General features: G+C 32.9%; 1 protein-coding gene across 2 annotated transcripts in view; it reads right to left on the bottom strand.

The window, feature by feature from the left end:
• Positions 1-15,147, bottom strand: part of SLO2 (slowpoke 2) — an 83,212-nt gene that overhangs the window by 24,091 nt on the left and 43,974 nt on the right. For both annotated transcript variants that reach the window (XM_089729709.1, XM_089729706.1), the window contains exons 2-10: positions 9,226-9,305; positions 6,321-6,420; positions 5,003-5,201; positions 4,861-4,935; positions 3,757-3,840; positions 3,574-3,668; positions 2,817-3,000; positions 905-1,147; positions 85-242 (exon numbers count right to left, since the gene is read on the bottom strand). In XM_089729709.1, coding sequence (XP_089585835.1) covers positions 85-242; positions 905-1,147; positions 2,817-3,000; positions 3,574-3,668; positions 3,757-3,840; positions 4,861-4,935; positions 5,003-5,201; positions 6,321-6,420; positions 9,226-9,305 — 1,218 coding nt within the window. The remainder of the gene's footprint in view (positions 1-84; positions 243-904; positions 1,148-2,816; positions 3,001-3,573; positions 3,669-3,756; positions 3,841-4,860; positions 4,936-5,002; positions 5,202-6,320; positions 6,421-9,225; positions 9,306-15,147) is intronic.

The following is a 15,147-nucleotide window of genomic DNA, read 5'->3' as shown; positions in this document are numbered from 1 at the left end:
GTTAAAACTTTGTCACATAATAACAATGAAATATTTTATATATTTTACAATTTTATACTTGGCACGCCAATTAGCAATACTTACCGTAAAATTGTATGTTCGTCTGCAGCGGTTTTGTCGGCATAATTTCTGGCGGCCAAGATGAAACAGGCTTCAGCTTCGTTCATACGAGCTCTAATCAAATCAGTATCTTTTAGGCATGAGCCTTGAATGTAAATTACACGTTGAGCCCAAATCGGTACCTGTTCATAAGGTTAATTATTAAACGTTTAGCACTTTTTAATTAGATTTCTTTGTTCTACTAACATTCCTCTAACTTTCCTTGTAACTTTACACAGCACACAACGGTGACATTACAATTTTACTTAATTCATTTAGCAGATAATGCAAGTAATGATTGAATAATATAAATTATCGCTTTCAACAAACTCACTAAAAAGTATTATTCTTTCTCTTCTCGCAAGAATACTTTTATGTAATTTGGTGGCGTAAATTGTAAGCCCCCTAGAGGGTACCAATGAAATACCTACCTATTTCATGCGTTTTAGTTTAAAGGGTGGAACAAACGGTTACACGATTTCAAATCATCAATCAATATATGTATATATCGATCAGCACCATCAATAACCATCAATAATCTACCAGTGTCAGAAAGTAAGAGTAACACTTTATTGTTATTAGTTGGTCTAAAAACTTAAATTAATGTTTTTAAAACAGATTTGAAGTGCAACTTCATGATGGTTTTTAAAACTAAAACGCATATCAGTTGGCGTAAATTTTGTAATATTTTAAGGAACATTAAAACCTTAAGTATATTGTTACTGTGACCGTATACCGGATGGTACCTTATTTTGGAATAATTTCAAAATATATAGTTAAGTTATAATAAAAATATATTAGGTACCTGCAGAATCATACGCATAGTAGTATCGAGTTCCATCGGCGACAGCAATACAACATAATAGTCTTGAAGTAGTGGATGTGCGTAGAATTCGTTCAAGAAGTCCATGATAGTGTCGGCATGTAAAGTTGTTGAACATACTACTACATGTTTTTCAGACTGTGCTCGGTGAGAAGAATATGATCCTCCCAATTTCTGTCTTTCCATCCAAGTAAAGGCCAATTGTTCAAACTGTAACGTTTTAAGCTAAAAAGTTACTCTAACAAATACTAAACTCGATCACCAGGGTTTTCCCTTAAGTTTATAAAGGATCACTCACAGCAAGTTAAAATTGCCTTGTTCAGTAACCAGATTATTGTTGAACTTAATTAGATTTCAAGTGAACTTGGATCTCATTGTTTAAAAACACCTTTATAGTAAATGTGTCATTAAATTGAAAAGTATTAAAAATATTTAATTCTATTCTAATAATAATATCTAATAACTTATTTTTTATTTATCGTTTACCATTATTCTAATATTGGAAGCGCTTTCATCGTAGGAAATAATCTAAAATAATACGGTTTTATTGAAACGCTTTCTGTTAGATAACACTTAATGTTGTTGATTCAGATTTGGTCGCTAATCTTTCCGACTTTAGTGAACCCTTCGCTTCGATGGAAGCCACTTTCACATATATCGCACAAGCCCTCGATGCGGTGATCTTGTATATATATACATATATATATACGTAAAAGAATTGAAACCGATCAAAAAAAAAATTGGTGACAGATTAGACAGTTGACAAACTTCACCAAATTAGCTTCGGAAAAAAAATCAGTGAATGAAGAAAGAGGGAAAAAATATTGTCTTAGTAGTAGCTAAAATATTCTATGATCAACGCGTCCTAAATGTAACACACCAATCACTTGGGTCCTCGTTAGATGTAAAAATCAATAAATCAATTCGAATTGAAAATGTAATGATTCCATTTTTGTTGAATTGAAAATTTGTTTGCTGCTTCTGCTTCATTTCAAGAAGTTTATTAAAATTTATTAAAATTTAACTAACTAAAAATTTAATTACAATATAAATGTATATTCATCTCTAATTTACTCATTTTTTGTCTAAACCTATTAAACTTTAGCTTACTGCAAACTCATCGCTTATCTTACTGAATCTGCTATGATTGTAATTTTTTTGCAGTTTGTTTAACATAGTTGCAAGTTTAATTTTCTTGTGCTTTTTCGTTACCTTAACTGTGCGGTCGACAAGTCCTTGATATTGGTGACCATCTCGAAAAGTGAATCTTAGTAAAAAACATTATACTGTACATTGATTTGAATGATAATAATATTGCCTTGATGGTTATTTTTTAAGAACCTTTATAAAAATAACCACATCCAGTACACATTTCCAAACCCAATACAAATATAAAAGATGAATATAAAAGAAAAACTAGATGAATAAAATAAAGTACACCCAGAAACTATTAACATTAGCATATATAGAAAGTAATAACAATAAGCACTAATGGAATTCAATACATTTCAGATACCCAGCAGTCTACGTATTTCTCGATCTCATTTGCTTACTTGCTATTTTGCTTATTTGCTCACTTGCGAGATAATTATCTAGAAAATATCGCTTTAAACAAAAAGGCTGCCACTTGTGCTTTTGTGTTCATATAACTTATTACCATATCAGTATGGATTAAATTATACTCTCTATATATATGAAGTAAATGAATGAATTAGTGCTTACTATTCTCAGAATATCACAAGCTTGGCTTGATAGCAAACGATATTTTTTAGTCGATAGGTCTCCCCCTTAACGCTATTACGTTAAGAAATTGGCATGTTAGATTCGTGTAATATACTAAGTGGTCTGGTCTTTAATATCTTAATTGACTTCAGTTTTATGATGACGTTAATACCTGTGTTGGAAGAACAACCAGCGCAACTCCAATCATGACAACCATGAACAATTGAGAGGGCCATATGTCCGGAACAAAATCGCCATAGCCCACTGTTGAAAATGTCACAACGACAAAATAAGTGGCTTGGAAAAGATTAAGGTGTCGATGTCCAGCTCGTTGAAAGTGTTGAATACCGCAGACACTGAAATGTTTTAATCAAATCATACGACGAAACGATTTCACTTGGATATTGTAGATATTTAGGTGTACAGTGACTAGCTTGGCCGGCTATAAAGCAGATTGGGTAATCGGCCCGAAATTCTTCGAGCTTTACTGCCAGCCATCGTAATAGTTTAGCCACTTTATATAAACAAACCTAACTCTCCTTCATATCTTGAGCGATGGTAGTAGTGCGATGTTGTAGCCTCACATTCCTCGATATAATACTGCTACCTACATGGGCCATGGAGCTACCATGCCTTCCGATCTTGTGGTGTTTGGAACTACGGTAACGCTTAATACCAAATTAGTACTAAAAACCTTATGTGGTCGTAATAACCATGGAAGCATATCGAATGACACACAATTGATTAAAATAATTTTAATACAGAAGCCTTTTCTAACTTAGTTGATGATTAATTTGAACATAATGATCCTGATAATATACCTAATCGAGGGAAGAAAAGGAAGGATAATCTCTCTGGGCTTAAAGCACATAACATAAGATTAGATAGCTGACAGAATCAAACTAAGTATCATTTAATCAGGCACTTACCTAGTAAAGACGAGACAGAGTAGCGTAACGCATAATATCATTAATTGTTGTGATAAAGCTGATTGCGACTTTTGCATAGCTCGATGTAAATCGTTCTGAAATTAATTACATAAGTGATCATATTATTATTATAATTACAGATCATTTACGTTTCGATAATATGTCTGAAATTCTGTTACTTACAAACATATTTTCAAGTGATCTTTTTGCGAGCCAACAATTCAGAAAGACCGGTATAAACAGATTTCGTAATGGAGGAAATGTCAGCTGTAAAGAAAAGATAATAAACAGCGATTTTCATTTACTAAAACGATAAGACGTTAAACGCAAGTCTTGCCGCAGAACTCAGCAAACTGAATATATCGTTTCTAAATTCTGAAAATGATCTTGGCGGATTTAAGATTTATTTAATTAATGCAATAATATGGATAGAGTTTGAGAAATTTTCAGAAAATATCTCAGGTAATTGTAAAGCACACAAAATAATTCAAAACAAATTTACTGACATTTGTACACATCAAATACATACACAAAATAAAAAAGAACACCTAAATATTTCCAAAAATGACATCTATTCTAATTCTATTCGTAACTTTAATTATTGTTGAAAAGTTTTACGCAGTGTTTTCGATTGATAAGCTTATTTTTTCAATAGAAACTTCATTTCTCTTATGTAATATTTTGGAGACTCAGTAATGTGATATGGTGTTTAGAACATGTCGTAAGAGTATTAAAGGCCATCTGTGACTTTTAACGTCTACAATTGAGTTTTTCCGAGTTTATCAAATTTTGATGTACAAACCTTTGAACGAACCCATAATAACTAATTAACTAAATAGCTACCTAATAATCGTAAAATAGTTGATGTATGTTCTTGTATATTTGACACATTTAATTACTAGCTGTTACCAGCGGCTTCGCCTGCGTGATCTAGAAAAAATGTCCGTGTAGTTTCCCGTGGGAATAAGATGTGTTTTCAGGATAAATGTAGCCTATATCACTATCTTCACCGAATACTATCACTTTAAAAAAATCTTATCAATTTGTTGCTTCGTTTCCACGTGAAAGAAAAACAAACAAACACCTAAATAGTTTGGGTACGTAAATAGTAAGGAGTAAGTAGCTATAAGTAATGCCTGATAAGTAGGGACCTGTTGGAAGAAATTCATCTGATGTGTTAAGCTTGCTTTTGTATATATATTTTTATCCATAATTTTTTTGGTTCATTTTTTCTGTGTACAATGATGCGTAAATAAACTTAACTATTTAATAATCTAAATAACTTACGGTTAACGCAAAGGGTATAGTGTTCACCATTTCCAAGATGAAGTGGAATGATAACACTTGCTGCCAAATGTTGCCCTTTAAAAAATAACATTGTTTATAAACCTCATATTACAGAAATATTATTGTTAAAATTATTTAATACCTTATAGCCCAAGTAGGCAAGTAATAATGCTTCGGTGAAAGACACCAATGCCAGGAGTACTTGCACTATCCATAGATATAAAGGTCGGTTGACCCATATTATTGCGTCCCAATTAATTAACGGGTGCTCTTGGAACTCTTCTTCCGTCAAATTGGCAGAATGTTGGAAGTCAGTCTTGTTTCCAAGCTTACATCCATAACTGTAAAAATAAAATATTTGACATGTCTGTTTTATTCAATGTGTTATTTACACTTAAGATGCCGTTATAAATATATAATATAGCAGATTTGGTCTTTTTACGAATACCATATATGAGTCGACTATTATCAAAGCCGGCAATCTGACTTTTGGACAATTATTGGTAAATCAGAAAAACGAATTATTGACTTTGTATTCCATTGGCAGTCACAAAACTCTTCGGAACGACATCTTAGATAAATAACAGGTTAACTATTAACCTTTATTTAATGCAGGTTTTGAACCGTATTCTTTGAAGGAGACGATTATATTCAAATCAATCTGTATTGACATATCAATAACATTTTTTTGTCCAAATGCACAGATTGCCACCTTTGATAATAGACGACTCATATGTAGTATTAAACCTCATTCAAATCATTAATCAAATAGTTGCTTTTCCAAACTACTTGAAAAAATAAACTAACTACATACTTATTTTATTTAAAACTAATCATCATATAGAACAATTGAAATATATTATGCAAATTAATAAAATAGATAAATGACAACAAACAGCTGACTTATAAAAATCGTTATGACATTAAAAGGCTTTTGAATGTTTTAATATAAATTAAAATATGCCTAAGCGATGTCTTCATTTTCATTGAGAATTATCTTATTTATGGAACCGATTATAGGCATGTCATTAAAATGGAAATTTTCTCAATTGCGCCTTTGATTTTTAATATAAATGCAATTAATACAAATTGATTCATAAAAAGCTTATTTTACCATCAATCTCGCTATTGCGCTGATATTTTTTTGTAAAAACGTTCAAATGGTCGTGAACCTAAATGAAAAGTATGTGCAGTAGACACTTATAAACAAACAAAACTTAGTTTGGTTGAAAATTAAATGAAGTTGCAGCAGTATATAAAGAGAAAATTCATTTATTTCAAAAACATTATATTGTTCAGAACTTAAATCAATCTACATTTAAGTTAAAACCCGCTACTCCTTATTATCCATTTACAAACTGATAAGGGTAATACAATAGTAATGGTAACCTATAAGTTGTGAATCATAGAAATAAAAACTATTTACATAGAGATAAGATTATATGTATTTAAGTACGTACCAAGTCGCAGCTATAGGATCTCCTTCAGTACACACACGAAATATATACAGCACGCAGGTCAAAAGTTTGAAAAATAGATTCGCTATCCTAATGCGTAAACCTAGAATAGATGTACTTTTATTAGTGATAATATATAGACGTTAAAAATTAAGCAGTTACCGGAGGTGCCCATAGATCACAACCTCATTGTGCAGAACCATGTCTAAAAAAAAAATTGTTCCCCAAATTTTGGTTAATATAAATATTATTCAATTGATCATCGTTTAATAATAATAATAAATGTATATTTTGTATGTTAAGTGCCTAAGTGGAGCCCCTGGATATCATAATCTGCCCGCGAGCACCGAATTTGATATACGGGATCTAAGTCTCGATTAAATTGTGTAACGGTTGTTGGATCCTTCATAACAGGACGTACGAGTGCTTCGGCAGAAACAGTCAGGACTACCCGCGCTCAAACTACACTCTACCCTACCTAACTTAAACATTTCCAGATTACTCGTTATTTGTTAATCGAAAGAATCTTTTTTATTTTCAATTTTTTTCTTCTATTGATGTTTAGGAAAACATATCGTATATATAACATAGGCTATAATAATCCAGTACTTCATGTTGGTTTCTTCTAGCTCTTCGAAGTGCTTACAGTCTCGCAGTGCTTACAGTCTCATTGATACCCCTAATGAAATTGAATTACGTTTCATTCTTCCTTTTTTTTTACCCTTGAATTACGTTTCATTCTTCCTTTTTTTTTTTACGCTGGGCAATCCATTTACGGATACCCGGTCGAGAGGGGTAATAGACCGGGTTATGTTCTTTCTTTCTTTTTTCTTTCTTTTATTCTTTTTTTATTTTTTGTTCTTCTTTCTTTTTTTTTCTTTTCTTTTTTTTTCTTTCTTTTCATTCTTCCTGTAATCCATTATAAGATCTCTCAAATTATCATTCAAGTTTGGTTTTCATAGCTTATCACTTAAATGCTCTGTGATGCTTAAGTACGCCATACCCACCCCGTAAGGTTGATTTAATCGTTTAGAAATGTATTGGACAACTATGCATGCAGTTTGTGCATTATCTATCCATTTACATATGTATATAAAAGTTGATGTAGTATGTGTGTATGTTTTCTATAAACTCCGAATCCGCTAAACCGTTTTCGATGAAATTTAGAATCCTTCAGATCGGCCTAACGGGGTATTCCTCTGAAGTTTGGTAGTTATTGAATCAAAGTCAATACACCAATCGGCCAATAAAGTGCACCGGGTTTGATTTCATGTATAAAAACAATTTCTTCTCCTTTGAAAGGGGTAAAAGGCACCGTAATTTCATCTAAGATCTCGGTTAGCTGTCTTGCCGCTGTTAATGAATAATTCTCAATGATACGAATTTCAATCTATGCGTCCTTACAAACTCCATGTAATAACTGATCATCTTTTATATTTCTCTTTTTCAACTTATATATTTCTCTCCCATTAAACTCTTCACTTTAATCCTTCCATCAACTGGTTTCAGCTAAAATTTGAATTTGTCTATGGATAAAACTTGAGTTTTCTCATTCTAATATTTATGAGTGCGAGTAGAGCCAAGTTGAGCTATTCAATGACTTGTGGCAAGAAGTAGGCTATTGGCAGGCAATTGTGAATTTATTTCGCCTCACTGTAATCTTCCTCATCAGGTTTTGGCCTTGCTGTAAACCCTCGATTTTCTTGAAGCTTAAATCTTACCTCAGAGATTATATTTGTTCGGTTTCAGATCACGCTGATAACGGTAAACCTGTCATTTCTTGCTACAGGTTTCCATTTATGCCTCTGTTCTGCGAGTCTCATGTACTATTCGGTCTGTCTCTTAACAAATTGGTGTACCACGAATTTTAATACTTATAAAGATTGGGCCACATGTTTGTAAGTGTACCCAGTTTGAATTAAAGTAACAGCAACTTGATTGGAGCTTAGATCTAAGTATTATTTTCAGTAAATATGTTTAATATTTATATGAACTATCAATTGACACTTGACACTCAACCAAACAATCGAGGCAAAAATTGAAACAAAATATAAATTAAACGTAAAAATTTACCAAGTTTTCGCAGTTTGAAAGAATGCCACCATTAACCTGAACTAATAAAGTTCGAAAAAAATACATTCTAAAATGGTTTATATCGAATTTAATAAAGTATGTGGCCAGGGCGCGTAGAAATTACAACAAAAGAAATTAAATGATTTTCGTGCATTTCTCTTGGCTAGCCTGATTGATCTGTCTGGATAGATCTATAAAATCTTTAACTCTGAGTTATTTTGTTTCTGATTCCATTCAACCAAATACATACGTATGCCATGTTTTAAAAAAGTAAATAGGTATAGTGAGGTTAGTTCTGGTTTCAGTGTCGATGATTCTGATTTTTTTAAATTTAAAATCGTAACTTAATCATACTTAACTTTGTTAATTTACTAATGTATTGTTAGGCCTTATCATGTATATTTTTAGTTGTTGTATATGCGAATAGAATGCATGCAAAGAACCATCCTTTTGTGTATCTAAGTTCCATGTCCAAGGTACTAATACTTAGATTATATTTCTAGGTATTGGCTGTATTATAGAAGATATTATATGTTAAAGCCTCAGTCGCTTGTGAAATATCGTTCTAGTTAAAAAGTAGAAATGCTTTACATGTAGTGAGAGCGTACTCTGATATCACGTAGTGTATAGGACCCGGAGCATATAAAGTTTCCTTTGCCTACGTGTTATAAACAAATTGTGAGTTCCTATTATTTTCTTTATATTTTGTTACATGGTAAACAAAAAAAAATACATTCTGTTGGTTATGAAATTTGGAAAGCAAAGTCTATTTAGTACATCAAGGGCAGTGTTTTTACGTAACATAAATATGACCTACTTTCAAATAGAAACTTACTCGATCGTTGATTTTTAATAAAATATAATTGCAGTCTTTCCTTAAAAGTGTTCTCGTTGACGTAGAACTCCACCCTTACTCTGTAACAAAAAATCAAATTGAAATAAATACACAATTAAGGAAAGTTTAATAGTTTTGTTACTTAATTGAAAACTGGTCATATAACTATGATTAAAATTGTAATTTTACAAGTAGTACAATCGTATTAGGACAAATAAGTTTGAGTCAATTTTGAAACTGTATTCATGTCTACGATTCATGAAAACTTATAACTATCCTGACTGATTTTACTGGAAGATCTATATTAAATGTAAGTAAATGTAGTAAAATGCAATAACCGATCAACCTAAAAGAATACACAGGATTATGACAAATCACAATGAAACCAATTAACAAATATATTATCAGATTACAGCTTTATGTTGCCAAATCGATTATCTTTTTTTTCTCTTTCGTTTTCAGTATCTTCACAAGTAATATGTGGTCATAATTTGAAAACCACGTTTTGGTTTTCTCTAATCTCCTCAAAAATAGTTTGCTGAGTAGCCTGAGTTTGAAACCTGTCTTTTTTTTTCTTTTTTCTCATTGCGTCACTTGTAAGAAAAAAACAAAGAGAACAGAGTCGTAATATGTATCTGTTTTTCCTATTGGAAATGCGACCCGCTGAGAAGATCCGGCGAGAAACTGGGCTGTGTCTATGGGCTAATTTACTCGTCGAGCCTTCATCGCAAGCGACGGGTTCGGCGAGGATAATGACCGGTGCTTGAGGTACCTAAAAGCGCCGTTAATGGACGTGTTTTGGGCGACGTCGACTATTTACTGTAGCCTATCGACTGCCCTTCCTCTCACTGCAAATAGCGCCGCTTCATCATGGTATGATATATAAAATGGCATAAATTCGAAACTATCTACTTGTTTTAAAACTTTAATTGAACCGACAAAAACTTATCAATGACTATGGTAGATTAATTGAAGTCTTTGAATTCTTGAAGTCTTTGAATTCAGATAAGATTATGCCGTGCAAATCTTGTGTCTTATTAATAATCTTTTACAAATTCCAAAGTGGATATCATCCGAAGCGGAATACAAGATAACTTCAAAAGACTTTAAAAGGCCACATTCCGCCAATGGTCAATTCCCAAGACGGTGTTGATGTGTGTTATATCCCAGTTATGTTATATAAATATAATCAATGTTAAAGATATTTTATATAAATACGGCCCTATTCTTTATTAACAGAAGCTTGTCTATTTCTGTTCACAACATTATCTTTATTCTGGGTAATCGCCACGGCATCACGGGTGAACAGTTGGACCGATTCCGCTAATTCTTTTTTGTTGTGTTTGTAAGGAGAAGATTCTTATAAAAGAAAAAAAATATAAGAAAATTTCTTAGAAATACTTAAGCCCCATATTAAATTTTCGCAGTTCAAAGTTTGTATAAAAGAAAATTGAATTTTTTATTTATTGCTTAGATGGTTGGACGAGCTCACAGCCCACCTGGTGTTAAGTGGTTACTGGAGCCCATAGACATCTACAACGTAAATGCGCCACCCACCTTGAGATATAAGTTCTAAGTTCTCAGTATAGTTCCAACGGCTACCCCAGCCTTCAAACCGAAACGCATTACTGCTTCACGGTAGAAATAGAAATAAACCCAATAATATATATAATGGCCGAAGCGAAGCGAGGGCTAGTCGCTAGTATGTTAATAATAATTAATACGGTTTTATAATAAAGCGATCTTTTATCTATCAGATGATTAAGATGATATAACTAACTACCGTCTATTATAAAATTCTATTCCCGGAAATTACAAAATGTATATTTAATTAAACGCAAGATTAATCCATTAAAGCTGCTTAATCATGTCAATGGCTCGCGAATGAGTTATAAAATACTAAGGTTATATGGACGCCCTTTTAATATCGAGTGTATTAAGGAGACTATAGAATGAAACAAGGGTTAAAAGTGTTCGCAAGAGATCTGTCTCTTAAGCAGAGTCAGTTAAGTCCTCCAGAAACTATTACTGTTTTGTCTTGCTCGATGGGATTGTGGCCCCGACAGTGTGATTGTATTCTTCTTTAAAAATTTACAATAGCCGTTTGAAGAATTACAACATAAGTTATTAAATATAAGTTGTTTTCGAGAGTCAGCCGAACAATATGGTTTCTGGCCTTAGTATGAATATGGACAAAACGAAAATTGTATCGAATGTCAATGTAGTGCCCACTTCAGTAAAAGTCGAAAGCGTTAAGCCTAGAGCTGTGAACGACTACGTCTAGCTGAGACAAATTGTCCAACTAGATAGGTCCAACTTATTTCACTACAGCTAATTTTTCAATACTCATTTTAAAGCAGACAGGTTTTTTGGCTCCCATACGCTAAAAAACTTTAGTTATTTTATACTGCCTCTCGGGTATTGAATTTTGCTCTAACAAGAACTCTGTTAGAGCAAAAGTCAGAAAAATTAGAAGTCTATTGTTGCAAGGTCACCGGCACTAGCTCACAAAAACAGTGACCATACCTTTCTTAGGTACGTATTCTGGTGGGGGATTGTCTCTCGGTTCTGAATCAGTTTTAAACCAAGACGATGACCGCTTACTATTATCAACAATTGTATATTTTTTATTAAGTGACAACGCGGTTCAAAATCTCTTCGTTATTGTGTATGTTAAGCAACGTAAGGCATGCATTAAGGCTTAGGTCGCGCCGGCGATCGTTCAGTTCGTGTGGCACACACTTATCATGTTTTTACCTTGCCAATTTGAAGTAAACGGACCAGTATTGTTTTGATGCTAACGTTAAAAACCGCTGCTATCTCATCGGTAGATTGAGAATTGTTAGCTTCCACTATCGCTTTCAATTCTTCGTTGTTAACTTTATTTTTCGGCAACCATGGGGTTCGTTTTATAAATTCAATAACGAATCGTGCGTTCGCTTGACGTTTTATTATTTTGAGATAATTGCTTATTTATGGGAATATCCATTAAGGTTATAAATAACACACAATTAATGTATTTGCATCTTTCTTTATGAAGTACGAATATGAAATGAATATGAAATTATTACATTCAATGCCTTATATTTCCTGATGGATGTGGATTTCTTAATGAAGCTTGATATTGTTTTCCTTACAAATGTTTTCAGTCTGACAGGACTTCTGACATCTCTAAATTTAGACATATTTGCATATTATATCAGCATTGCTTACGTTGAGTAAAACATTTAAAAGCATGTGGAACAAGCTTAAGTAATTTTAATGCGAATAACCTGCTTCATAGCAAACACTGAATTTCCCTAGGATCGTTGAATAATTGATGCCTTATTAGAAATATTTTTCAGGATTCGAAAGAGTTTCATGATGACTTCAGATTATTTTGGGATTTATCCAAAGCCATTTTCCAATCCCATTGAGCGTAATACATTGATGATAATGATGATAATAATTACACTATTATGGTATTAAGAAGTTTCTTCTATGGATTCTCTAGGCAAAGAAAATATATTTTCTGCTGTCACAATATATCTATACATGGATGGGTATTCCACAGAGTTCAATTTTAGACCTTTTCTATAAAATATGTACTTAAAATCGTCAAGATGAAGAATGGTAAAAGAGAAATGAAGACAGTGTGCCACTGACTTGCGAGTAGTTGAGTGTTAATAATGTAAAATGAAATAATATTTAATAATGTGAATTAAAATAACAAGGAAATAAAATGTACAAATTTATAATAACGTTAAAACGTTTAGTAGGGTTCTCAAATAAATTAAAGAGTAGACCTGCAGAATACGCAGTAAAAACACGAACTTATAAACGAGGGCGCTTTGGTGTATTTTAACTACTCCCATAATGTTGCATCCTGCAGTGTCTTCTTTAACGCAATGCTACCGATGTTGAATCGATTTTCATTCTATAGAAAATATCTCTACTCGTGCGCTTTATAGTTTACACCCGACGTAATACGACTTGTATAAAAACATTAAAATCTTATTTAGCACGCTAACATATTTTTGAGAATTTAAAATATGTACGAAAAAAGTTTCATGAATTCCCCAGGATTTTTTATTTGCATATAATGTATTTATTTATTTAAATCAAAATACAGTTTAGCTTTGTAAAACTATAGCAATTGAGTTGCTCTTATAAAGAGAAACAACTTTTAAAGCTATTGCTTCACCATTATTTTTATATCTTTTTATATTTTAATATTGCAAAAATGCTCTTTTTATGTCTAATGTTCTAATGTTTCAATAATCGAAATTCTATTTATGTCATCTATAGAAGAATGATATAAATAACATATTAACCTCTTTAAGGATTAATCGTATAGAGGTTACATCTCCCCCACTTAAAATTGTAAAGTCTTATTTAATATACTACTCCATTACTGGAATAAGTTTGGTAATATGAAAGAGATTTGACTCAGACTTTCTATGTCCTGTGTTTACTTTATAAATTGTGTTGGATATTTTGTCTACAATTTGATAAGGTCCTATTTTCAATTCATCTATTTTTTTTCGGTTTAATCGATTTCAGTTTTCAACAAATACCAAATCACCAACTTTTAGTTCATAATGTTCTCTGTTTTTATCAAACCTTTCTTTATTATAATTATGAGATTTTATACTATTTTCTAAAGCAATTTTTCTGTCTCGCAATATACAGGGTGGCCCATAAGTCCTTTGAAAAGTAAAATTTGAATAAAACGAACAGGGCGCGCGTGAGCGGTGCAGGGGAAGCGTGGGGAGTAACTTCGGTTTCTGGGAATTTAGTCGCGATGGAGCGTTTTACCGGAGCGGACCGTGCGTTTTGTGTGCGCGAGTTTTATAAAAACGACAATTCGGCAACCGTTGCGCGGCGTAAATTTCGAGAACACAAAGGTTTACACAACTTTGACGACACTCCAACTCTTCAAACGATTAAGAACTGGGTTGCTAAGTTCGAGGAGACCGGTTCGACGTTAGATAAACCGCGGTTGGGTCGCCCAAGGACGTCACGTACGGAACAAAACATAGACACAGTGACACAGTCTATTCGCGAAAATCCGACACAGTCAACTCGTAAGCGATATGTGGCTATGATCGAAGAGTTTTTCATACCAGAATTGCAAAACTTTTCAGGCTTTAATGCCAGGACGTGGTTTCAACAGGATGGGGCCACTTCTCACACCTCTAACACTGCTATGCCCGTTATCCGTCAACTTTTTCCTGGCAAAGTTATCTCTAAGAGAGGAGACATTTCCTGGCCTCCACGTAGTCCAGATCTGACCCCGATGGATTTTTTTTGTGGGGCTACCTTAAGGCTAAAGTATACGACACAAACCCGCGGTCAATTGAGGCCCTAAAAGAAAACATCCGCAGAGAAATGACAAGCATTTCAGCAGTGACGTGCCGCGCAGTCATCGACAATTTTAGACGTCGTTTGCAAGAGTGCCGTGATCGCAACGGATTACATTTAGGAGATGTTATTTTCAAAAAATAATTCCCGTTTTTTAAGCTTTTTATGTAAATAAAAATTTAATTCATAATGTAATTAGTTTTATTTTAATAATTTTTTTTCATATCAAAGGACTTATGGGCCACCCTGTATAACTATCTGTTATATTCTGTTTCAGTTCATCTGGTAGAATATCAACGTTTTTTCCCTGCAGTAAATATTTTGGAGAGAACCCTGTTACGCTATGTTCAGTTTCGTTATATCTTTCCGTGCATTCGTGAGCAATAGTTGTCCAAGCAATTTTGTCCCTTCTTTCATTAACCTTGCAACGAATTTTGTTAACTAACGTTTGGTTTAACCTTTCGTTTAATCCATTTGAAAATGGCGCATTTACTGCAGTGAAAACTATAGGAATACCTTCTTTTTCTAAAAAAATTTTGAAGTCTTTGGAGTTAATGCCTGGATATTGGTCTGATAGAA

Source organism: Bombyx mandarina, chromosome 01, assembly GCF_030267445.1.
Source record: "Bombyx mandarina strain Sakado chromosome 01, ASM3026744v2".
Taxonomy (NCBI): Eukaryota; Metazoa; Arthropoda; class Insecta; order Lepidoptera; family Bombycidae; genus Bombyx; species Bombyx mandarina.
Note: the sequence above shows the minus strand (reverse complement) of the source record. Positions and strands in the feature narration are given on the sequence as shown.